This window comes from Lineus longissimus, chromosome 11 (genome assembly GCF_910592395.1).
Source record: "Lineus longissimus chromosome 11, tnLinLong1.2, whole genome shotgun sequence".
NCBI classification, from domain to species: Eukaryota; Metazoa; Nemertea; class Pilidiophora; order Heteronemertea; family Lineidae; genus Lineus; species Lineus longissimus.
The window spans coordinates 6,796,437-6,823,823 of record NC_088318.1 but is presented as its reverse complement, the minus strand read 5'-3'; the positions used below and the strand labels follow the sequence as shown (position 1 = coordinate 6,823,823).

The window sequence follows — 27,387 nt, the reverse complement described above, 5'->3', positions numbered from 1 at the left end:
AGGAATCCCACGCTCAGATTGTCCTGGCAACTGACGCCTCACTATTCAAGTACGGAGCGGCCGTTATAGGGGGTTCTCAAGCAGGGTTGAAATTCTCAGACTTCTGGGATCACGATGATCACCGCCATATCCTATTGAAAGAAGCTGACGCACTCTTAAAATCACTGCAATCGCTACAGTCAACCATACTCAACATGAGGGTAGATATTCTCACAGATAATAAGCCTTTAATAGATTCGTGGAACAAGCAGGGATCCAAATCGTCGCCTTTGAATGATCTACTAAAAATGATATTTCAGTTTCTCTTTGAAAACAGCATAGATCTTAGGTTAACGTACGTGCCCTCAAAAGTCAACCCAGCTGACGCCCCTTCAAGGTCGTTATATTTGGCGGATATAACTTTATCTCCCTCGACATGGCAAACGCTTGAAGATCAATTTGGCCCTCACACTTGTGATCTTATGGACTTAGATTCAAATTCAATGAAAGATCAAAATCAACACCCATCAAAGCACTTTACACAGGGGCCTTCCCCTTTGACTACAGGTGTAGAAGTTTAAAATGTCCTAGGATAAAATGTCCGGGAACAAAGGATTCTATTATGCGCTTCAATCTCTGAGCTATTGACTGTCAGGGTCTCTATAGAACCATATTGCAGAATACAATAGGGCCGGACACTTTTTCCAGGGGGGACACTTTTTACTTTTACACCGGTATCAATATATTTTCGCCGGACATCTCTCGAGAGAAAAACTCCTACGTTTTCCCTCCGGACACTCTTGTACTACCTGTTATAAATCTCCTTAAACAGCAGCAAATCCCCAGTGTAACGGTGGTAGTATACCTGACACCCGAAGCTTCTATTGCTTTGCCTCTGTTAAAAAGTAGCACTATGTCAAGCATTAAGTTGGGTTCTGTAGGTCAAAAGGGAATACTCGGGTTTCCTACAAAGAATGGTTATCGGTTTGATACAATAGGTCTACAACACCCTTTGTTTGCTTACAGGCTTTCCTTCAATGTTTAGAATCATCATTAGTTCAGAATCCCCTCGATTATCAATCGGGCAGCATTGGCTTGCAAGACATCGATAAGCGATTGCAATATTTGGACAGTTTACATCAGTCTTCCGAAACAATGAAAAGGAAATCTGCTTTGCAGTTGAATTTGGAAATTTTTTTCTCTATCCTGCCATTACCTCCAAACATCGAGTTGTGTAATCCTGGGGATTTGAGAAGATATTTGGTGTGGAAGGACCAGAGTGGGAAGACAAAAGTGCACGATTTAACATGTACATTCTTGGGTCAAAATTTGGAAACGCCATGTTCTTGTCCCATTAGAATGGCCCATGGCTCACGAGTAAACACAGTAAATGCGTTGGCTAGCATTTTTGAGGAAATTGGCAGGGGAAAGCAGTGGGATGTCGCGTCTAATAACGGTAACCCGGCTAGAGCCCCGGTTATCAGACTCTATTTGAAGCAGATAGCGGAAGAACAGGCAAAGGCCGAGATTGTGCCTAAGCAAGCGAAACCACTGTTTTTTTTTCCAAATTAGAAAGAATATTTAAATACATTGACAATCAAATAGCTAGGCCGGATCTTTCTTTAAGACCGCGTTTTGTACTTTTTAGGGATCAAGCGTTTTTTAAGCTTCAATTCTTCGGAGGTGACAGGGTGTCGGATTTGAGTGGAATCCTTAGTCAATCTGTTAGATATCTCACTGATAGTACAGGGATAGCCATCTCGCACACATACACCAAGATAATTAGGGGTGACGGCAAATGCAATAATTTTGTCATAAAAAGGTGCAATCAGAAAGTGTTATGTCCTATTGAAGGTTTGGAAATGTACACTGAATGGGCAAGCTCAGCTGGTGTTAATTTATCATTAGGTTATTTGTTCCGTATTGTATCGGAATCTGGTGTTGTCTTGGACCAATCAGTATCATACCCAGTAATGCACGCGCGGTTGATGGAGTATCTCACAACATTAGGGATATATGACGGGGAAACCCCCACAGTTTGAGGGCTGGTTGCGCTCTCACCCTCAAGTTGTCGGGTGCTTCAGATTCCAATTGGATGAAGCATATTGGCTGGTTCACTGAAAAGTCGTGCTCCTACTAGAGTTGTCCCCTGAACGGGACAGTTCTAGTGTTCCTACTGCACCTGTCTAGTATGGATGTAATAGGGTATTGTGTCGGTTACCACATTGGTAATATTATGAAATATGGCTCGAATTAACACCAAGTCCATTTCAGTATTACTGACAACGGACTGTTACGGTACAATTATCATGGATGTATAGGCCTATTTGTATGCAAACCTGTACGTCCTCACATTTGCCTGGTGTTGCCGAAAGCGGTAAAAATGGAAAACCCAGCTCTCCTTGCCATGGCATATACCATCAACTTTGATGAACTGTGTGAGTTAGCCCAGGCCATTTTTTCGATCGTGGTAACTGAAGACAAGTTTGGGGACATTTATAGTGGATTATTTCAGAGGTTCTATGTCCGTCGGACTGGCAGAGACATTTACGGCGATTTAATGAGGAAGCCCCGGCTTTTTTGGACGGTCACTGGAATTACCCCAGATGGGTTTGATACTATTTTTGTTGAGATCAGAGATGCAATTCTTCCAGGACGTCGTGGACAGGCCTTGACACCAAGAAATATACTTCTGCTTTTCCTGATATGGATGCGACAATATCCCTCCTATGGACTGCTGTCTCTCATTTTTGATGTCAATGAACAGTATAGACAGAAGATAATCACTCCCATGATTCCGCTAATGGCAGTTACATCATATCATCGATATGTCAGATGGCCAAACAGAGAAGAATGGCGCCAGATGACCCCACTAGCAGGGAACTCTTTAGCGATTGTTGATGGCACACCCCATCTAATCCGCAGACCATGGAAAGGGAACCTTCAGCGACTATATTACTCGGGGCATCGAAAGACCCATTTATTCAACAACTAGGTGGTTGTTGATGCGGACAACTACGTCATTTGTTGCCGACCAGGATATCTTGGATCAACCACGGACTAATTGTCGTTCAGGTAATTTTTTAATAGGGTGTTTTCGCACCGATACGCGAAACGCCTACGTGAACGTCTACTCACTGAAAATTGTGTACCTGTGACGTATACACATACGCGAGTGAAAGTCATTTCACGGATAACGTGCGGGCCTTCGTTAAAGCTCTATTATTCAGACGCGCGTTTTTGCTTATAAGGGTGTTTTCGCAACCTCACGCGAAACGCCTATGTGAACGCCTATGTTCACGCACGTAGGCGTTCACGTAGGTTCTGTTTATTTGTTTTCGCACTAGCGCTCGTGTACGTGTACGTGTACGTTCAGTGCATTAAATGGTACAAACAGCGACTCGAGTGATGTTGTGCCACGTATTGTTTAGAAAACAAACTACAGCTGTGGAGTGCGTGAAAGTTGAACGGTATGCTCTTTTGTGGGGAATAGGCATTCATGTTAAACATCTTACGCAATCAAGGCGTGCACTCTTTGATAACGATGTCCGATTCTCGGACCCAAGGAGAAATTGCACATTCATGTATTATACATGACATACTGGTAGCAAGAAAATGGCTGTGTATAACATGCCGATAGAAAACGTGCTGCAACTTGCCGTTGTGCTTGAGGACGACGGGCTACTTTTGGCAGCAGCTGAGAACAAGAAGTCGAGATCAACCTACAACTCGGAAACCCTGCTGTTTGACCTGGAAAACCAAACAGACGGAGAAAACAAGGCAATGTTTAGGTTTTCCAAGGAAGAGATCTGTAGACTTGCCGAAGCTCTTAGAGTTCCAGACAAGATAGTACTCCGCAATCGTGGAGTAACGAATGTAAGTCGGTACTTTCATGCCTATTTTCCGACACTGTTCTTAGACAAACATACACTCAGTTGGCTGTTAAACATGACACACATTCAGGAATGAGAGCGGCAAAGCCATCAGTGGAGCAATGCCGTTTTTTGTAGTCTGTTTTCACTTAAAGAGTATCATTACTGAATGACCACTAACAAAGCTACCATAGGGACAGGGACATCGAAAAGGTCGGAATGGCTTCTGAGCAATTATTTGCTTTTTTAGGGTGTTGAAGCTACATGTGTTCTTCTGAGGCGGCTGGCTTATCCAAACCGTCTGTGTGACCTGGAGGGGGTGTTCGGAAGGCCTGCAAGTACACTATCGCTGATTTTTACTTACATGGTATGTTTTGATGTTGCAAACTTGTTAGTCTAACAGATGCTTCCTATATACATAATATAAGACACCTCGTGGCCGATATAAAAGAGACTGACACGAGAGCACGTACAACACCAGGTGAACCTTTTTCATTCTTAGTGTATGTATTTAGCATGACCGACGGATTTTACACTGTATGGGCAATACAACCCCAAGCCGCGTTAAAAATATCTAAAACTTGTCCGGTGTTTTATTTTCAGGTTGACCACTTGTGCACAACATTCGGTCATCTCCTGTCGAACCTCAACCAGCCTTGGCTTGATGCACAGCACATCCAGACATATGCGGAGGCGGTGGAGGCGAAGGGTGCTCCACTTAGTCATTGCTGGGGATTCCTGGATGGAACCGTCCGTCCCATCTGTCGGCCGGTACAGTTTCAGAGAGTGTGCTACAACGGCCATAAGAGAGTTCATGCACTCAAATTTCAATCGATCATGCTGCCCAATGGACTGATTGGCAATTTGTTTGGGCCAGTTGAAGGAAGAAGACATGATTGTGCCTTGCTCCGAATGAGCGGGCTTTTGCCGCAGTTGCAGGCCTTGGATTTTACCGATCAGGACGGAAATCCATACTACTTGTATGGCGACACAGCCTACCCTATTCGGCGCTGCCTGATAAAGCCGTTCTAGGGAGCGAATTTGACGGAGGAACAAGTTGAATTCAACAGAGGCATGTCGAGCGTTAGGGAATATGTAGAGTGGGGGTTCGGGAACATAGTGCAAGAATTTGCTTTTTTAGATTTTAAAAAAAACCTAAAGGTCTTTTTGCAGCCGGTCGCAAACATGTATTTGGTTGGAGCGCTCCTGACAAACTGCCACACCTGTATTTATGGCAACATCACATCCATGTTCTTCCAGTGTAATCCACCGTCACTCGAGGAGTATTTGCGACCGGTGTGATAGAATCAAATGCCCTCCCTTTCCTGATGCCCGCCTGTATTGTTCGTCTTCGGATTAAGGGTCTTGGCCTCTCTGGAGGCCTATTGAGTGGTGCCGTGTTCTATTGTTGAGGGCATTTAATATCAGGGGGCATCTGATTCTGTTACACCGGCTCCACTTCTACATGTACATTGTAATGTGAAATGTCAAGAATACTTTAACACCAGAATGCTGCTGGAAGCCATTGGATTTGTAAATATATATTATATGTAAAATACATGTAAGCCCTTAAAAAAGAATAAAAAATCAATGAACGTTGTTAGTTGCAAGCATGTAATTTCATTTCATTCTACATGTACATGAAATTGTATAGATCTCTTGAGTCACTTTTTCGCCAGGCAGTCACGCATCATCTGCATATATACTTGTTTTTCTTCTTTCTCCATTTCCAATCTTTGCTCCCGTTCCTTTCGTTCCATTTGGAACTTGGCTGCCTGCAATTTCAGCTCCTCCTTCTTTAGTTCCAATTCCTCCTTCTTTAACTTAGTTTCCTCATTTTTAATCTCTGCATCCTGGCCTAGTTTTTCGGCGAGGTAGTCTGTCAAAGACGTTGTTGATCTCCTTTTCGCACCTGAAATAAGGATTAAACCTGATAAGGATTAAACCTGGTATTTATAACTAATATTTGGCCAGTTATTTGAGGGGTAGGACATCCGTATTTGAGGTGAGACCAAAAGTTGGGTAAACGTTTTGGAAGTCTGCTATTACCCCCGTTCAACATTCAGTTTTCTTACACTGACAAGATCGTGAAGGCTCGCCACCTCGTCCCCTGGGCTTAAGGGGCGAGATGGGCAGGTAGTTCGCCATATTGTAAACGACCATCAACCCCGTCGAGCGGGAAATACCCTTGGAACGAGGTTGGAAGATTCGCTCTGCTAAAACATGACTAACATCGTCCACGGCAGTACTTGGGGTTCACTAACTTCTTGACACCACAAGATTTGTGGAACTGTTTTGCGGCCTTGTTTTGTATTCTGCTTTCTCTCAATACATACATAAAATACAAGCGTAGACATACCTTTGGCTTTGCCCTCTGTTGCAGCTTGCCGAATCGCTTTTCCGGCTTCTTCCAACTGTTTTTCTTTTCATCCTTTGATGGCGCATCCGTTACGGCTTGTAACGCTTTAGCCGCTTCCCGCTCATCAGCCATGGTTACCATTTCACCCAGGAGTTGTTTTCTTTCATCGTACTCTTCAGCTGTACCAGAGCTAAAAGGCGAATGAAGCTTGAACATATCAATAAAGTCGACCCGATTGGTCAGGAGCCTCCGCTTTTTGGGACTAATGACTTGGCCCAACAAAACACTTCCATGCGCATAGAATATTGACAGAAAGCAGAAACTTGTTTTAGTTTGAAGTTGGCGAGTACTTCAAATTGACAGTTTTTTGGTTAGGAGATAATTTACAATGGATGTTGGCCCAAAATACCATGGACATCATACTGTAGGAGAGAAAAGCATGCGCGGACATATTTTGGGACACGCCATAATTTGTAGGCCTAACCATAAAGTCATCGCATTATGCGGAGAATGTGAAATGTGATCTGGTTTTGTAATACCGCAGGCAAGTAACCTCCTCTCGATAGGCCCGAAGTTTAGACCATCCGTTATGAATGATGACCACTGTGAATACTGATTATCTTTCCTCAACGCAATTGGTTAGAAGTTCCATTGGGGCGGAAACTGATCTTAGAAGGTTGGGCTATGGCAACGTAAACTCCAAGTCTAATCTTTAAGTTAATTTTTGGACAAGGCATGGACAGAAAAATAACCTTGCGTTCAAACATTTTAAAAAAGTGGAAATACTTACGATTTTATGGAGTCTAGCTCCTCTTTTTTAAACATCTTTACCAGGCGCTCACATCGCTCTTTTACACATCTTGCTGTGAGCATACCGAAATGGTCCACCACTTCTTTGGTCTTCTTTTTCTCCTTCACCCAAGTGTTAAGAGCTGCTGCTATTGTTTCCCATCTATTTGCATCACCATCTACCGCCACAGCTTCCCGCAACATTGCGATATCCAGCGCAGGAAAAAAACGGACGAATTTTTACTCATAATTGCTCCTGAAATGAAAACAAAGCAAAATAAAGGTTGCAGGCATCTCATGTGTGGATGAAGTATCTAAACTAATAGCATGTAGTCTGTCTACCTAATATCCAGATTGCTTGAGTCGCGGTGCAAATAAATCAGGGCACCCATACACCCCTGTTAGGTTGAAGAGCTTGAAATATAAACACCGAAAGGATAGGCAAGAAACGAAGATTTTCCCGGGGCCACCACGGTGCCGGTGTACACGAAAGAAAGGGGGGGAATTCGGACAACACAGAGACAACGTGGCAGACACATCTTTGAAATACCCATGGGCCATAGTGCAGAACTCACCTCTATCCAGCGAAATGGACGGTCGAATAGGACGCGCATCCTTTATAGGCCTGTGGTTTACGTCATACAGTGCGCATAAACTACTGACGTAACAGTTTCGGGATTCGATTCACGATGAAAGGCCATTAATAGGGTGTTTTCGCACCGATACGCGAAACGCCTACGTGAACGTCTACTCACTGAAAATTGTGTACCTGTGACGTATACACATACGCGAGTGAAAGTCATTTCACGGATAACGTGCGGGCCTTCGTTAAAGCTCTATTATTCAGACGCGCGTTTTTGCTTATAAATGGCCTTTCATCGTGAATCGAATCCCGAAACTGTTACGTCAGTAGTTTATGCGCACTGTATGACGTAAACCACAGGCCTATAAAGGATGCGCGTCCTATTCGACCGTCCATTTCGCTGGATAGAGGTGAGTTCTGCACTATGGCCCATGGGTATTTCAAAGATGTGTCTGCCACGTTGTCTCTGTGTTGTCCGAATTCCCCCCCTTTCTTTCGTGTACACCGGCACCGTGGTGGCCCCGGGAAAATCTTCGTTTCTTGCCTATCCTTTCGGTGTTTATATTTCAAGCTCTTCAACCTAACAGGGGTGTATGGGTGCCCTGATTTATTTGCACCGCGACTCAAGCAATCTGGATATTAGGTAGACAGACTACATGCTATTAGTTTAGATACTTCATCCACACATGAGATGCCTGCAACCTTTATTTTGCTTTGTTTTCATTTCAGGAGCAATTATGAGTAAAAATTCGTCCGTTTTTTTCCTGCGCTGGATATCGCAATGTTGCGGGAAGCTGTGGCGGTAGATGGTGATGCAAATAGATGGGAAACAATAGCAGCAGCTCTTAACACTTGGGTGAAGGAGAAAAAGAAGACCAAAGAAGTGGTGGACCATTTCGGTATGCTCACAGCAAGATGTGTAAAAGAGCGATGTGAGCGCCTGGTAAAGATGTTTAAAAAAGAGGAGCTAGACTCCATAAAATCGTAAGTATTTCCACTTTTTTAAAATGTTTGAACGCAAGGTTATTTTTCTGTCCATGCCTTGTCCAAAAATTAACTTAAAGATTAGACTTGGAGTTTACGTTGCCATAGCCCAACCTTCTAAGATCAGTTTCCGCCCCAATGGAACTTCTAACCAATTGCGTTGAGGAAAGATAATCAGTATTCACAGTGGTCATCATTCATAACGGATGGTCTAAACTTCGGGCCTATCGAGAGGAGGTTACTTGCCTGCGGTATTACAAAACCAGATCACATTTCACATTCTCCGCATAATGCGATGACTTTATGGTTAGGCCTACAAATTATGGCGTGTCCCAAAATATGTCCGCGCATGCTATTCTCTCCTACAGTATGATGTCCATGGTATTTTGGGCCAACATCCATTGTAAATTATCTCCTAACCAAAAAACTGTCAATTTGAAGTACTCGCCAACTTCAAACTAAAACAAGTTTCTGCTTTCTGTCAATATTCTATGCGCATGGAAGTGTTTTGTTGGGCCAAGTCATTAGTCCCAAAAAGCGGAGGCTCCTGACCAATCGGGTCGACTTTATTGATATGTTCAAGCTTCATTCGCCTTTTAGCTCTGGTACAGCTGAAGAGTACGATGAAAGAAAACAACTCCTGGGTGAAATGGTAACCATGGCTGATGAGCGGGAAGCGGCTAAAGCGTTACAAGCCGTAACGGATGCGCCATCAAAGGATGAAAAGAAAAACAGTTGGAGGAAGCCGGAAAAGCGATTCGGCAAGCTGCAACAGAGGGCAAAGCCAAAGGTATGTCTACGCTTGTATTTTATGTATGTATTGAGAGAAAGCAGAATACAAAACAAGGCCGCAAAACAGTTCCACAAATCTTGTGGTGTCAAGAAGTTAGTGAACCCTAAGTACTGCCGTGGACGATGTTAGTCATGTTTTAGCAGAGCGAATCTTCCAACCTCGTTCCAAGGGTATTTCCCGCTCGACGGGGTTGATGGTCGTTTACAATATGGCGAACTACCTGCCCATCTCGCCCCTTAAGCCCAGGGGACGAGGTGGCGAGCCTTCACGATCTTGTCAGTGTAAGAAAACTGAATGTTGAACGGGGGTAATAGCAGACTTCCAAAACGTTTACCCAACTTTTGGTCTCACCTCAAATACGGATGTCCTACCCCTCAAATAACTGGCCAAATATTAGTTATAAATACCAGGTTTAATCCTTATCAGGTTTAATCCTTATTTCAGGTGCGAAAAGGAGATCAACAACGTCTTTGACAGACTACCTCGCCGAAAAACTAGGCCAGGATGCAGAGATTAAAAATGAGGAAACTAAGTTAAAGAAGGAGGAATTGGAACTAAAGAAGGAGGAGCTGAAATTGCAGGCAGCCAAGTTCCAAATGGAACGAAAGGAACGGGAGCAAAGATTGGAAATGGAGAAAGAAGAAAAACAAGTATATATGCAGATGATGCGTGACTGCCTGGCGAAAAAGTGACTCAAGAGATCTATACAATTTCATGTACATGTAGAATGAAATGAAATTACATGCTTGCAACTAACAACGTTCATTGATTTTTTATTCTTTTTTAAGGGCTTACATGTATTTTACATATAATATATATTTACAAATCCAATGGCTTCCAGCAGCATTCTGGTGTTAAAGTATTCTTGACATTTCACATTACAATGTACATGTAGAAGTGGAGCCGGTGTAACAGAATCAGATGCCCCCTGATATTAAATGCCCTCAACAATAGAACACGGCACCACTCAATAGGCCTCCAGAGAGGCCAAGACCCTTAATCCGAAGACGAACAATACAGGCGGGCATCAGGAAAGGGAGGGCATTTGATTCTATCACACCGGTCGCAAATACTCCTCGAGTGACGGTGGATTACACTGGAAGAACATGGATGTGGTGTTGCCATAAATACAGGTGTGGCAGTTTGTCAGGAGCGCTCCAACCAAATACATGTTTGCGACCGGCTGCAAAAAGACCTTTTGGTTTTTTTTAAAATCTAAAAAAGCAAATTCTTGCACTATGTTCCCGAACCCCCACTCTACATATTCCCTAACGCTCGACATGCCTCTGTTGAATTCAACTTGTTCCTCCGTCAAATTCGCTCCCTTGAACGGCTTTATCAGGCAGCGCCGAATAGGGTAGGCTGTGTCGCCATACAAGTAGTATGGATTTCCGTCCTGATCGGTAAAATCCAAGGCCTGCAACTGCGGCAAAAGCCCGCTCATTCGGAGCAAGGCACAATCATGTCTTCTTCCTTCAACTGGCCCAAACAAATTGCCAATCAGTCCATTGGGCAGCATGATCGATTGAAATTTGAGTGCATGAACTCTCTTATGGCCGTTGTAGCACACTCTCTGAAACTGTACCGGCCGACAGATGGGACGGACGGTTCCATCCAGGAATCCCCAGCAATGACTAAGTGGAGCACCCTTCGCCTCCACCGCCTCCGCATATGTCTGGATGTGCTGTGCATCAAGCCAAGGCTGGTTGAGGTTCGACAGGAGATGACCGAATGTTGTGCACAAGTGGTCAACCTGAAAATAAAACACCGGACAAGTTTTAGATATTTTTAACGCGGCTTGGGGTTGTATTGCCCATACAGTGTAAAATCCGTCGGTCATGCTAAATACATACACTAAGAATGAAAAAGGTTCACCTGGTGTTGTACGTGCTCTCGTGTCAGTCTCTTTTATATCGGCCACGAGGTGTCTTATATTATGTATATAGGAAGCATCTGTTAGACTAACAAGTTTGCAACATCAAAACATACCATGTAAGTAAAAATCAGCGATAGTGTACTTGCAGGCCTTCCGAACACCCCCTCCAGGTCACACAGACGGTTTGGATAAGCCAGCCGCCTCAGAAGAACACATGTAGCTTCAACACCCTAAAAAAGCAAATAATTGCTTAGAAGCCATTCCGACCTTTTCGATGTCCCTGTCCCTATGGTAGCTTTGTTAGTGGTCATTCAGTAATGATACTCTTTAAGTGAAAACAGACTACAAAAAACGGCATTGCTCCACTGATGGCTTTGCCGCTCTCATTCCTGAATGTGTGTCATGTTTAACAGCCAACTGAGTGTATGTTTGTCTAAGAACAGTGTCGGAAAATAGGCATGAAAGTACCGACTTACATTCGTTACTCCACGATTGCGGAGTACTATCTTGTCTGGAACTCTAAGAGCTTCGGCAAGTCTACAGATCTCTTCCTTGGAAAACCTAAACATTGCCTTGTTTTCTCCGTCTGTTTGGTTTTCCAGGTCAAACAGCAGGGTTTCCGAGTTGTAGGTTGATCTCGACTTCTTGTTCTCAGCTGCTGCCAAAAGTAGCCCGTCGTCCTCAAGCACAACGGCAAGTTGCAGCACGTTTTCTATCGGCATGTTATACACAGCCATTTTCTTGCTACCAGTATGTCATGTATAATACATGAATGTGCAATTTCTCCTTGGGTCCGAGAATCGGACATCGTTATCAAAGAGTGCACGCCTTAATTGCGTAAGATGTTTAACATGAATGCCTATTCCCCACAAAAGAGCATACCGTTCAACTTTCACGTAAACGTACACGTACACGTACACGAGCGCTAGTGCGAAAACAAATAAACAGAACCTACGTGAACGCCTACGTGCGTGAACATAGGCGTTCACATAGGCGTTTCGCGTGAGGTTGCGAAAACACCCTAATATAGTTTTCGCAAAGACCCCAAAACGCCAACGCGATCTCAAGCATTTTGTTCGGTGCTCGCATCGAACAACGGGGATCATAACTGTGATAGAGGCAGCAGCACAGAGTAATCAGTCCTATATAATGGATGTCTTTTGTGTGGGAAATTGATAAGGACTTGAATGTCCCTTTCAATTCAATAATGTTAACAGCTTTAAGCAGCGACACCTGTTGAGGAATTGAGTTAGGTTCCTCATTGGCTAAAATGCCAGACCCGGTGTGACAGCGGATATAGTCCCCCTGGAGTCATAGTCCGGTAGCATTGTATTTGATCAATTAAGCGGCATGATATATTGTACCGCTAACCCTAACCAAAACATTTAGCAATGCGGGCTATTGTTACACGGACTATCAGCCCTAGGACTACTATCCCTTGCACACCGGCATCGACATTTTTTAGATATCTAATGACAGAACCAAATCCGCGATTGTCAAAAGTAATGATACAGAACACCATCCTAACTTTTGAATAATCTGATTAATGTTTTTTAGGTTGATGCACCCATTTAATGTTCCCGAGGGTGTTAATGTCCAAGCAGATCAGGGTTATCCCAACGAGGCGCCCCTACTTGTGACAGCCCGACAACATGGACGAGAAGTTCGTGCTGCAAGAGTGAGAGTAGAACACGCGTTGCATGATATAAAGATCTTCCGTTCAGCAGGAGTTCGTTGCCGTCACCGACGCAAGACAATTCCATCGATTTTTGGATGTACCTCTGCCCAAGGAATAGGCGACGAGCTGCACTGCGAGTGAAGAATGTTCTACTTGGTTGAATCCTGTGGAATGTGGTAGCGGTATGTATAGTCTAAAGATGCAGCAACCAAGTTTGGACAGAAACATAGTAGCATACAATTGATAACAATAAAGAAACAAGGATTGTTGTTTTTAAAGAAGATATTTCTTTTATCTCATAAAATATACAGTAAAGCAAAGCTACATAATTAAAATCATAGCAAACTTTTGTCATATTCAATCAGGCAGTATATATTTCTACCACAATTCAATTTCTGAATATTCATTCTCTGCCATAGAATTGCCCAGTAGATAAAGTTTATGAAAGATTCTCATCACCATCTTCCCTTCCAGCATCCAACCTCCTGAAGTAGCGTGTCATCAGACCAGACAACTCCCGATTGTTCTGCCATAGAATTGACCAGTAGATAAAGTTTATGAAAGATTCTCATCACCATCTTCCCTTCCAGCATCCAACCTCCTGAAGTAGCGTGTCATCAGACCAGACAACTCCCGATTGTTCTGCCATAGAATTGACCAGTAGATAAAGTTTATGAAAGATTCTCATCACCATCTTCCCTTCCAGCATCCAACCTCCTGAAGTAGCGTGTCATCAGACCAGACAACTCCCGATTGTTCTGCCATAGAATTGACCAGTAGATAAAGTTTATGAAGGATTCTCATCACCATCTTCCCTTCCAGCATCCAACCTCCTGAAGTAGCGTGTCATCAGACCAGACAACTCCCGATTGTTGTCAAGCCTTTCCAGGAATTGACGCATTAACTGCTGCAGTAGGATTTGGTTCTGGACCTGCAGTTGCCGTAACCCTCCTCTGGAAATGGACAGTGATAGATAGATTGAAAACTTTCTAGAAACTCATCACTCTGCTGTTCATTGTTTCATGATTTATCTCTGTGTACATAATAACTGTGAATAAATTGCTGAATTATGCTTTTAATTCGGAAATATGCTTTGACGTTTTTGTATGGAAAGACCTAGATTTTAATTTCCAAAAATGGTAAATACCGATAGGCTAATGAAAAAAATAACAAGGAACAAAAACGTTTCTATAATAAACTCACCTTGGAACTTGGTTTTGGGCATCATGATTCGCTGGACCTGGTTCCTCTTCATCTGGTGGTGGATTTTGTGGGTCATTTTGTCCATTGTTTGCTTGACCTGGTTGTGGTTCGTCTTCAGGCAGATTATTGTCTTGGTCATCATCCTGGTCATCGAGAGGTCTGGCGACGGGGTCTGCTGCCTCTCTTGTCTCTGCGTTTACCATGAGATCCTGAAAATAGCATTTTTCTTTTCACACAAATTTTTTAGAATCATGCAGCAGCCAATGTAGATACTGTAAAGTATTAATTGTGACAACTGTAAAGTATTGAAATTGTGAGAAAATTGTATTTGAAACTAACATGAAGAACAATGAAAAAACAAAGCAAGTACTTAAAAAATAGGCAGATGTGAAGTTTTATCTACCTGCAATGCTTGGGGATTGATGACCTTCTCCAGGTCATATGCAAACCTGGCATCCCTACGATTGGGATCGGGGGAAGATGTCCTGCAACTGCATCTCTCTGCGCGATTCGGCGTCTGACACTCTTCAACCTGTTTCTGATTGGCTGGAGATTTCCTGAGGCATAAATACGCCGAGCATGGGGAGTCAGTTGTTCTTGGCCTCCAAGGTGCGCTGCGATCCTTGCTGCATCGTTACCAAATTCTTGTGTTTCTTCTTCGTATGCACGAATTTCAGCTTCAGTGACCCTGTCCGCTCGAGCCATCATGAATGAATGCTACAATCACAGTTCCAGGCACTGTACTTTCTGCACCGCACTGTTCGAAACAATAGCTGGACTGTTCCGGAATGTTCCAACACAGTTCTGACTTTGGTCATCCAACCATGGTATTCAATAGAATTTTTTAGATTGGACACCCAAGCCTAGACTATCATGATCAGTTGTGGTTGACTTAAGAAGGCGAGTGAATTCAAACAATAGACCTAGTGATTCTAGGCCTAACTGACAACTGTAATTGAGATGTGGTAATGATGGCCATGTCATACCGCTTGGTTATGGTGTGGTTATGGCTATGTTTATTCGTGCAATAGATCTGTAATCTACCCTGGCACGGTAGGAACATTGAACTGTCCCGTTCAGGGGACAACTCTACAGCCGAGAGCAATGTTTAAAAGAGCCGTCGGCATTGGCTCATAGATTAGCTTCATCTGTTGCGCTCACACAAAAGGTGGAGTCAGATTTTAAGACGTACGCCACATTCAACTCTTTGCCCCATGTCATTTCAAAATAGTCAAATAGTCCACGGTCAATCGATCATACCGATATGCTGGTACGGCGTGTTAATTTTGTTTCCAATATTGAAGCCCAAGATGAGATGACGGTTCTATCGGGTATTGATCAAATGTAAATTTATATTGATGTTCAACCGCAATAACTCATCGGATGTTTGTTATTTCAACTGGTTATTTTCATAAATAAATCTATAGTTGTTAAAATGGTTTTTAGCCTTATATTTGTCTGATCCCGGATAGCCAATTGTGCCAATTTCGTTTATAGTATGGTGACCCTAGTCGCCTGGAACTACCATTAGTGCGAGTGATAATGGTCGCGGGCAACAAATCTTTTTCAGTTGTGGGAAGTTTTGGGAAAGTATTGGGAGTTTGTGGAGTTTGTGAATATTTTGCGAAGTTTAGTATAACGGAAAATATTCAGGTTTTCTCCCCAATACTTCAGCGAGATAATAGAAGACACCGAGGGTGTGTATAAACCATGTGCATACGTTGTGAATACGGACATCGCTTCCGTTCCAGGCAAACATTGGATTGGCTTTTACTTCTCTCGAAATCAAATACCCGAATATAATGATCCGTACGGCTTTTTGCCAGCTGTATCAACATTCTACGATTTTCTAGGCACAAGAAAACATTACAGGCGAAATACACGCATGATCCAAAACCCACTCAGTACAGTTTGTGGACAACACGTTATTTACAATATTTTCCAAAAATGTGGAAGCCACACCATGCGGGATATAGTGAACAGTTTCGATAAGAATCGTTTGAACGAAAACGATGAAATGGTGAACAATTTTGTGACAAAAACATTTGCCGCTGATCATAAACCAGTGTTCGATTCCAGTTTCCTCCATTTCCACATCGCAAAAAGCTTAAAAGAGATATTGTAAGGGGCAGACTGACAGCATATATAACAAGCACATCATGTATCCATTAATAATGTGTATCTCTTCTTGTAAAATGAATATTATTTGTAGAACTTGTTGGCTAAATGCATGTAAAGACCATACGCGAGCAAGTAAAGATTTTTAAATTGAGTATTTTTTTTTCTGACGAACTGATTAGCAATTTCCTAAAAAAAATTATTAACGAATTAGATAGTTGCACGCGTGTGGTTTTTAACGGTTTATTTAGAGCTCATCTGAAACCCCGATATAGGTTTCATTGCTTACTATGCAACTTATGTAAATGTCAAAAGAGTAAGACCAATGAAGAAAATGAAATGTTTCTTACCTTTGCTGTTGTGAAGGATGCAGTCGATCAGACGCTAAAATTGTCGCGCTAAAGATCGGGAGATTGTTCCCGCAAAACATCGGAGCGTACTAGGAAAAAGCAACGCCGCATCAGACATCCTTCATTGCTGCATTCTAGACTCAGAATAACAGTAGCTTCATCATCAGTTTCATTATAATGGTGCTTATTAAAACACAAAAATATTGAATGCAAATATATATAGGCCATTGTATACTCTTATAGACCTTCATAAGAAAGGTATACTCTTGTATAACAAAGGTCAATGGAAAATGCCGACCAACTTTATATTATAAGCATAGCCAACTTGAGACAACTATTTTCATGGCGGGTGAACTTCTCCCGAAAAACATAGCAAAATGCGCCATGTACGGCAGGCATCTTCCATTGAGTGTTGATTTTAAAATCGGAATATATCAAGCATTCTATATGGCGTTTATAAAAATAAAACGCGTATACTCGAGCGGTGAACATGCACGTAGACCAAGAGCATTAAGAAGAAGATGTATTCCTCCATATAGTGAGCCAAGCAAACGCTCAGCCAGGGCACACATACAATGTACATGTGCTATCGTCATCAAAAACCCAATCGGGGAAACAGAATAAAAATGCATAAGCATGTCTAAAACTGCATTTTTGTCACGAGGTCGGACGCGCATGGGTCTTTAAGCATATAAAAATGTTATGCATGAAGAAAAATCTAACGAAACGGTGTGAAAAAACAACAGAAATAAAAGTGTTTTTTCATGTCACAAATACGTCGTATGAGTTATTCTTTCTTCATGTGCATGTCAAAATATCCACCCTTCCATCAGGAAAAGGGTGGCGCAAGAGAGTTGTCCTGTCCTCCTCTTCCCAAGCTATACGAACCCGGTCACCATGCGAGACGAAGAGGACAGACTTCGTTGCTTTGGAGCTAAACGGACATTGAGGAGACGGGACCCCTGAAATGTGGCGACGAGTCGAGGCAATTCGCGTCATAATTTTAGCTAAGATGAGCAGTCAAAGACTAGGATTGGAGAGTTGTCCTGTCCTGCTCGTCCCGCGCTATACGAACCCGGCCACCATGCGAGACGAAGAGGACAGACCTCGTTGCTTTGGAGCTAAACGGACATTGAGGAGACGGAGGACATTTGAGTGTTTCTGTTTTTGAGTGTTTCCCCTCATTGTTTGGGAACGCTCAAAAATAGATTGACAAGTTTTTCTGTGTATCCCCCCTATTGAAAAGTCGTGGTCTCTCTAGCTGCCTATTGTTTGGAAACACTGACACATGGGGAACAACCACAGATGTTTCACCGGGGCTAATTCAATCCTAATGCGGTCATCGCGGATACCTGTGGCTATCAAGTTAATCCCCCTCTCTGTAAAATTATCCCAACAAAATCATGAAACATATATCGAGTATTTTAGTTGGTTCTTTCGGTATCTCTCTGCTGAGCGACCGCAGTCCATCTTGCATCGAAACTGTGAGTCAAGATCTCACCTCTGGGTAGGCAAACTTACGTTAAACTGGGTATCGGCTGATGGTTTTATTCTACTGTATTTAGAACCAACATCCAATATCTAGCGATTCTCTCAATCCTTCCGGTATGCCACCACATGAACTCAAATTAAACCTGGGGAAGACGAAAGCGGTGATTTTATAAAAGATAAAAAAGGAGTCATCTATAAAGTCGAAGGAGTATGAATTTACGAGAGTGGTCTTTGGTGTCAACTCGTCTCCTTTTCTCGCGCAGTTTGTGACACAGGAGCATGCTAGACGACACAGCACGGAGCTCCCATTAGCCTCAGAAACAGTATTAAAATCGACATATATGGATGATGGCTTAGATTCAATTCATAACGATGATATCGGAGTACAGCTTTATGAAGAGTTATCTGTTCTGTGGGACAAGGCGGGGATGCATGCCCGAAAATGGGTTTCAAATTCAAAAGCAGTACTTGAGAAAATCCCTGTGGAAGACAGAGCTTCTGAGATAAGTCTAGATGAGGGTCAGTTACCATCAGTAAAGACGCTAGGAGTCATGTGGATGGCGAGCGAAGACGTTTTCACTTTCCGTTGTGTCCCACCAGAAGAGGACTTCATTGTCACAAAGCGTAACTTCTTGCGAAAGATAGCGACAATATTCGACCCAATGGGCTTTCTTTCACCCTTGATAATCAGAGCAAAGATTTTTATGCAGGAATTTTGGACTCTTGGAGTTGACTGGGATGATCAAAACCTCGGCGAAATAGGAGAAAAGCTGAGATGCTGGTTCACGGACCTGGACAACCTGCAGCAGGTGAAAATACCAAGATGCCTGCGCTCCTGCGATGCGGAATGTCCGGTCAGCCAAGAAATCCACACCTTCGTCGATGCATCACAGGACGCTTACGGTGGCATCACATACATGCGGACATGTTATGAGGGTGGCCAGGTGATTGTGAGAATTATCGCATCTAAATCTAAGGTAGCACCACTGGTTTCATGCAGCATACCACGACTGGAGCTGATGGGGGCGATCGTTGGATTGCGACTGACAAATGCAATTTGCTTAGTTTTGGATATCCCATTGAAAGATGTCACTTACTGGACCGATAGCCTCAATACATTATGGTGCATTAGAGGTCGCAGTCGTGAATTTAAGCCGTTTGTAGCGAATCGGATTGGTGAAATCCATCGGCAGAGCAACCCGTACCAGTGGCGACATGTGCCGACTAAAGACAATCCAGCTGATATCCTTTCAAGAGGTGCCAAAGTTCAGGACATGAATGATAGCCTTTGGTGGAGTGGCCCAGAGTTTCTGGTGAAGGAGAAAGATGACTGGCCGATCAACCGCTGTGAAAGCAAGAACATCGATAAGAGTGAATTGAAGAAGGGAGAAAGGACCCTGGTCACGGTGCCATTGAATGAACAGCAGGATGATGAGACCATAGTCCCAGAATGGCGTCTCGATCCATTACGTTATTCAAGTTGGCACCGGCTTTGCCGAGTACAGGCATGGGTATACCGCTTCTTAGAGAACTCTCGGCGAAAAAGAGAGGAGCGTCAGACAGGGGAGTTGACGCCAGACGAGCTACAGCAAGTTCAGAATATCATCATTAGCGAAAGTCAGAAAAAAGCCTTCCCAGGAGAGTACTGGGCGATGACAGAAGGAAAGCCAATCGGAAAGTCAAGCAAAATCCTCAGTCTTTTTCCAAGAATAGACGATGAAGGTGTCATACGCTGTAATGGCCGTCTCAAGCACGCAGAATTCTTGTCATTTGACACCAGACACCCAGTCATTCCACCACGAAAAGATCACGTCACCAAGTTGATTGTAAAAAGCTACCACGAGCAAGGTGGTCACATCACAGGAGTAAACCAGACCTTGGCAGCTTTATCAAGTCGATTTTGGATTGTTGCTGGGCGAGAAGAAATTCGAGATTGGGAAAGAGACTGCAATGAATGCGGACGGAGAAAATGCAAAGTTGCAACTCAGATAATGGCTCCTCTACCCAAGACCAGATTAAAGACATCAGTTCGTGCATTTACAAGAACCTCTGTGGACTTTGGAGGGCCATTCATCACAAAACAGCTGCGCGGAAGGGTACAGTTAAAGAGATATCTCTGTCTCTTCACTTGCATGGCCTCACGGGCTGTGCACTTAGAAATGGCCTACGGACTTGATACTGACTCCTTTCTAAATGCCTTTAATCGCATGGTAAACAGGCGCGGAGTTCCCGAAGAGGTCACATCGGACAACGGTACCAATTTTGTCGCTGGGAACAAGGAGCTGAACGACCTAGTAGAAAATTTGGATCAAGACAAGATCAGCCGCGCAACAGCACGGAGGGGAGTCAAATAGTACTTCAATCCACCATTGGGTCCTCACTTTGGAGGAGTGCATGAATCGCTCATAAAATCAGCAAAAAAGGCAATCTACGCGGTCCTCGGAAAAGCTGACATTAATGATGAGGAGTTAGCTACAGCCATCTCAGGAGCCGAGGCCTTGCTGAATTCCCGCCCTCTTACATACCAGGCAGCAGACTCACAGGACACACCGCCGTTGACCCCGAATCACTTTTTGTTTGGTCAGGTTGGGGGTCAGTTTGCCCCAGAAGCAGTGGACAGCATCAAGTTCAATCCACGCAGAAGATGGCGGGTAGTTCAGCAGCTGATTAAGCATGTCTGGGAGAGATGGCTGAAGGAGTGGCTGCCAATGTTGCACCCAAGAGCCAAATGGAGGGAAGAAATGAAGGATCTTGAATCAGGAGACCTGGTTGTGGTAGTTAGCCCAAATACACCGAGGGGACAATGGCCTCTGGGCAGGATTTTGGAGGTCCTACCTGGCAAGGATGATCATGTCCGCGTCGCAAAAGTCAAGATTGGAGACAATGAATTCCTGAGGCCAATTTCAAGGTTGTGCCCCCTTAGATGTAAGCGCTAAGGACAATTTAGAACATTCCAAGGGACCTAGGAATCATTAAGGGTCTCCTGGGCTATCATATTTCATAATCTGCTGTAAATAATCTGAGGATAGGTCATTGAGGACGGTGAGGATTTAAAAATTGGACTTACTGCATACAGGAGGACACAAGGGCATCGAGGACGAGGGAGGAATCTACATCCTAGAGGACCAACCGAATGAAGGATGTCTTGAAGATCAAGAAGGGTAGCAAGCAGAACTCCATTTTGGCTTGATCACCCAATTTGGTCAGTCTGCTGAGGTTCGAAAGTAAGGCGACCCTCCCCTTAGCCAGCCTCACGGGGCGCTTTTGGGCAAGGAATAGCACCCGTAAGCCCCCCTTGTCATGGGTTACTGACAAACAGCAAGAATCCAATCACAGGAGATCCGACGTCCATCATATGACATTTCAAAGACAATCATCGTGATTATATGACATTTCAAAGACATTCATCGTGATTCAAAACGGCCTATAGGGCATGGAACAATTTATCAGTTTTGTGCATGTTAATTTAACAACTCCAAGCTCAACTGCCTCGGGTTTCTGTTCCATCAGATTTTCTGCACATTCATGCAGTTTGGTTGGGTTTTTTTTAATAGCGTTTATGATGACAAATTGGAACAGCCTATGAATTAAGGGCATTCTCTAACAGAAACCAGGTCATTTGGGTTTGAAAGAGTTAAATTGACTGCACTGTGTGTGTGTGATAATCAGACATTCAGTGGATTATAGTGCGGAAATAACTATAGTACTAGTAGTGAAAAATCGGTTATGGCAATGTGTTTTCGAGTAAAAATATTCATAATCGGAATATTGTGGAAATATTCATTATAGGAATATTGTGCGAGTATTCATTATAGGAATATTGTGCGAGTTACCATGCAAACGGACTCTTGGACTGATAAAGACTGTGGGTAAACATGGCCAATTTACTCCGCAAACCTCAACGTCTGAGATGGATAAAGTCTAATTTGTGCTCTACCCAAAGAGGGATTGGGTTAGCCAATCAAAAGTTATTGTTTTGTTCCGCTTTAACCATTACAGGGTTAATATTGATCTACTATTAACATGGGCTCAGTGTACTGAAATATTTGAATCATTATGATACTTAATTGTTGCGCAAAGTATAATTTAGTTTTTGGACATGCCAATTGGGGGCGTCTAAGAGTAGTCAAGGATGGAAGCTGAGATTGGTACTCGATTAGCAAGCTTATCGGGGGGGGGGGGGGAGAATGAGTTGAAGGACATTAGGTTGTGACTTGAGGACGTCCGGCGAGGACAGAGGTTTTATAGTAGTAGTGTCTGCAACAACGAGCGCTGAACGAACGATGTAAAATTATTTTGTGTTGAGCAATAAATATCAGTTTTTAACGGAACAGATCGATTTGTCGTGGAAAAGTGGATGTTCATCGAAACAGTGTTTCTTATTATTATCTGAATCAAAGGTCGATCCATAGTCAAGTGCTTTTCCCCAAGACAAGCACATTCCTAGCTATCCATTGGAGTGTAACATAATGAATAATATGTAAAGAGCAATCTCTAGTGAACTCACACAACTGTTTGACATGGGGGAGCCCCCCAAACCCCCGTCCGTCTGACGTATATAGCCAGTACATTGGGGATGAGTCCCCCAAACCCCCTCCCCCGTTCTCTGAAAGTGACAGGTTTTAGTCAGTACATTGGGGGGAAGCCCCCCCCCCCCCCCCCCCCCCCCCCCATTGGACTCTAAAAATAGAATTCCTTGGAGACGCTGAACAATAAGGCCCCATAAAGAAATAGTCCCCGCCCCGGTAGCTGTCTCATATCTGCTGAAAGAAGCAGCTCTTTGTGGTGAAATAATAATTGAATTTTCCACCTGCTAGCCTAGATATTATTGTGTATGTTTCTTCACCAGTTAGTTAATAACGAATTTTTGTAGCTGATATATTCTTAATTGTTTGAACGCGTTTTTTTGGATTCGTTTGGCGCCAAAATCAAGAATGGCAAATTTACGATCTTGACACTAGAGGCGCTGATGTCATTCCGGAACGTTAGATGCTAAATCGGATAGCCAGGCGGTACGGGAACTCCTGCACTCTGACCACGTGACCTACATCATTACTTCACAGTTCCGGTGTAATGTTTTTGAGTGTTTCTGTTTTTGAGTGTTTCCCCTCATTGTTTGGGAACGCTCAAAAATAGATTGACGAGTATTTCTGTGTATCCCCCCTATTGAAAAGTCATGGTCTCTCTAGCTGCCTATTGTTTGGAAACACTGAAACATGGGGAACAACCACAGATGTTACACCGGCACTGGGTCGAATTTGGCAGTTACTAGAAATCACGTGACTGGATCTGGATTTAGTAGTGTTAAAACTGACTTTTTTGAAGTAAAGTACGTAAATCGAGAAGAAGAGGACGTTTACTTCGTCTGCAATGAAATGTCACAACTGTCTCCGCCGACGTTGTTGTCCTGTACGTTCTTGCATACGATTTTTAGATACATGATGTCCCACACCCGCACTTCAGGACAGTGGCGCCGGTGTGAATAAATCTACTTGCGTGAATGGTCAATGGCTCATGACGTCATGAAATAATTGCGTCACGAGGAAGGAAACAATGGGAATCATGGTAACTGTGGTTGCGGTGCGTCGTGAAAGCAGGATCGGCAAGCGTGGCCCGTATGGAATGCGACAAACTGTACCGGAACCAGAATTGTCATGGGTCTGCACAAATTTTTTCAGATTCGATGGACATGATGGATATATGAATTTTGTTTACACTTTATACACACGTAACCATTACACTCACTACGTTGTGTGAGTTAATATGTAAAAAGCAATCTCTAGTGAACTCAAACAACTGTCCTTCTGACATATATAGCCAGTACATTGGGGGATGAGTCCCCCAAACCCCCTCCCCCGTTCTCTGAAAGTGACAGGTTTTAGTCAGTACATTGGGGGGAAGGCCCCCCCCAACCCCCCCCCCATTGGACTCTAAAAATAGAATTTTTTGGAGACGCTGAACAATAAGGCCCCATAAAGAAATAGTCCCCGCCCCGGTAGCTGTCTCATATCTGCTGGAAGAAGCAGCTCTTTGTGGTGAAATAATAATTGAATGCATGTCATGACACCCAGGAGCTTTTTCTCATTTCTGAAACAGTTGCATGGTTGGAATGGAATTTCCAAATCAGTCCGTCAAATCTCTATGCAATGAAAATTGAAATGTCACAACTGTCTCCACCGACGTTGTCCTGTATGTCCTAGCAGACGATTTTTAAACAAATGATGTGATTGATATACTTGTAGATTGGACTGAATTATTTCTTCAATGATATGAAAATTGAAAACCCTCTGACATGCCTGAGTACAAAAATGCAGAGGCAAGACACACCATGCATGTCATGACACCCAGGAGCTTTTTCTCATTTCTGAAACAGTTGCATGGTTGGAATGGAATTTCCAAATCAGTCCGTCAAATCTCTATGCAATGAAAATTGAAATGTCACAACTGTCTCCGCCGACGTTGTTGTCCTGTATGTTCTAGCAGACGATTTTTAGATACACTTCAAGACAGTGGCGCCGGTGTGAATAAATCTACTTGCGTGATTGGTCAATGGCTCATGACGTCATGAAATAATTGCGTCAACAACGGGAATCATGGTAACTGTGGTTGCGGTGCGTCGTGAAAGCAGGATCAGCCAGCGCGGCCCGTATGGAATGCAACAAACTGTACCGGAACCGGAACTGTCATGGGTCTGCACAAATTTTTTCAGATTCGATGGACATGATGGATATATGAATTTTGTTTACACTTTATACACATACGTAACCATTACACTCACTACGTTGTGTGAGTTATTAATTGTCTAGACACTGCTCGCCGATTTTAATGTGACAGCAATTATATGCCTTGGTGTTCAATGGTCCGCTGTTTTGCGCATAATATTTCGAACGCACACCAGTGGGCTCGTGTTGTAAATAATAAACAAACCGACGTGAATGATAAAGTTTTAAAAAGTCGAGCAGTTATTCTCCACTTTTTAAAAATATTTTTCAAATTTTGAAAATGGAAATGTGCAATCGATGAAACATAGCATATTGACATAAAATTGATCAAGGTGATTTTTTTATCTTAAAAAAAATGTCATATTTCTGGGTAATCCAGATATACGATCCAGTTTTTTAGGAGGAAAGTTTACCTAGATGCTTTATACGTAACGTACCGTACCATAATTTTTTTGGAATCCTGATTATCAATGAATTATCACGAGTTGAAGTTGGGCAGTTTTGCGCCACTCATTAGTATATATATATAGATCGACCTTAAAAACCGCCGAAACTAGCTGCTGGCTGTTCAACTTTCACAATATGCGAAGGACACAATGTTTTCCCGCTTCTCTTATGATTATTGCTAACGGTTACTGCTGAAATACATCGTTATGTTGCAAATGTACACTGCTGGTAAACAGTAGCCTTAACCAGAGGACCATTGGCATTATTAATCGCACTAATACCTAGCTGTCGGCTGCCCAGTCACCTCCCAGTCCCATTCTACATAAGTAGTTTCCATCAACAAATTGCACACAAAAAGAAAATATCCCAAATCTGACGGAATTATCACACTTTTCCGATGTTGAATCCGATGAGTTGGCTCTCCACGCATGGACTCTTTCCACGCGGAAGAATGCACTGGTGCGTTTTTCTACTATAAAATTGAAAAGCATCAAACACGTTCAGAAAAAATAGTTTACTGATGAACCAGAAGAACATACTGAAATAATAATGCCAATGGTCCTTTAAAGGGGGACAACTTGAGCATTGGGTTTACCTGAACAGGAGGATATCACCCCTGCTTGCCACCATGCGCCGCCATGTGTATTATCACACTAATGCTGGTATCTAATAATGATTTTCTCCAGTGTTAATTTTAGGCAGGGCCCATATGTATAAAACTTCTTAGCCCTTAACTTAGTTTTTCACTTAAGGTGGCCTAAGATTTCCGAGCAAAGGAAATTACTTAAGTGGGATGCATATAACCTATTTAAGGTAATACCTATGAACGAATTTATCCTTAGGCCCATGCTTTTTCCTTACCTCCAAATTTGGTCAGTTTCACGATGATACCTTTTATGCAATAACTCCCAGTCAGTAGAAATTGCTGTCACAAATCAATGTTGGCTAAATTTAGGCAGGGTGCTTGCATAATGATGTCTGGAGAGGTCATCAATACAAAAATAGGCCTAGTAGTATTCTGTTAGGATCATTCACTACCGTGAGTTGAATCTGTACAGGCCAATACAGCTAGGAGAATGGCTTTTCTCAAAAAGAATTGCGCCAGGCAACCGAATTTGACCCGACGGGAGAAAGAGATATAAGAAATTTATTAGTATCGAAAGCGGTTTACGTAATCCGCCTCGTTATCATGAGGCATTTGGATCTGGATGTGAGTTCCGTCAATTACACCAACATCATATCGCTAATGCAGCAGTCAATCAGGACCCTATGCCCCCCCCCCCCCAACCTGGTCAGGCATTCGACACCAATTCGACGCTCAGAAAGATTTTGACAATTTTTCACCCCAGGATTTCAAGTGATTCGACAGAAATTCACTTCTGCTGCAAGGGCTACATGGTCAGAATTCGACCTTTTTTCACCAGCATGAAAGAGTCTTTTCGACATGAGTTCACCATGTGTATAAAAGCTAATTTAAAGAACACAAGAAACCTGACACTTCATGAAAAAACACTTTCTGTCATTTCCTTGATTTCCAATGGAATTCCAAAGAAATATTTGGACTCATTGCCAGTCAGTCCAGCACAATAGTACAGGTAGCAGACTCTAATTCATTGCGCTGCGTCGTTATGCTGGGGCCCAGGGAAGGGACTGGTTCAGTGGAAGTATTAAGGGCATCATGTGACGTCAGTGAAGAACCTCTATAAGGTCGATTTGCGAAGGTAGGCATTATTTAAGGAGCTGTAGAGGCCGGTAGGAAAATTTTCCAATAAGATAGTAGTAATTAGAAGTATCTTGGAATTAAATTATAAAGGGGAAATGAATGCCAAGCAAATTAAACCTTTTTTTAACAATCGGCAAGCCTACAGGCCTATGAGGCCCGGCTGCTATGAGGCTGATCAGACCAGATCTATTCATCTATCCCTAAATATTCCTCAGAGCCGAATCTACAACTAGTAGAGTGGCATGCGGATGCTCGAATAAAGAAGTGCAAGCTGATTCCTCCAATCAAGGCAGATGGCAGCCCTACGGCGGCCGAGAGAGGACATGTAAAAAATAAAATTTATCTCTTAGTACGACTTTTATCTCGTACTACGACTTAGCACGTCTGCGACTTTCTATCTCGTACTACGACTTTCTATCT

The 27,387-nt window shown here is 43.1% G+C and overlaps 3 protein-coding genes across 3 annotated transcripts; 2 read left to right on the top strand and 1 right to left on the bottom strand.

The window, feature by feature from the left end:
* Positions 1-5,515: 5,515 nt before the first annotated feature.
* LOC135496118 (uncharacterized) lies at positions 5,516-7,203 on the bottom strand. The gene is made up of 4 exons (XM_064785255.1): positions 7,001-7,203; positions 6,211-6,400; positions 5,927-6,038; positions 5,516-5,763 (listed from the first exon to the last, which is right to left on the bottom strand). The coding sequence occupies exons 1-4, from the start codon at positions 7,201-7,203 to the stop codon at positions 5,516-5,518; spliced, it is 753 nt and encodes a 250-aa protein (XP_064641325.1).
* Positions 7,204-8,363: 1,160 nt separating this feature from the next.
* LOC135496117 (uncharacterized) lies at positions 8,364-10,051 on the top strand. The gene is made up of 4 exons (XM_064785254.1): positions 8,364-8,566; positions 9,167-9,356; positions 9,529-9,640; positions 9,804-10,051. The coding sequence occupies exons 1-4, from the start codon at positions 8,364-8,366 to the stop codon at positions 10,049-10,051; spliced, it is 753 nt and encodes a 250-aa protein (XP_064641324.1).
* Positions 10,052-18,416: 8,365 nt separating this feature from the next.
* Positions 18,417-20,429, top strand: LOC135496116 (uncharacterized). Its single transcript, XM_064785252.1, has one exon. It carries the CDS (start codon positions 18,417-18,419, stop codon positions 20,427-20,429), a length of 2,013 nt encoding a protein of 670 aa, XP_064641322.1.
* Positions 20,430-27,387: the final 6,958 nt, after the last annotated feature.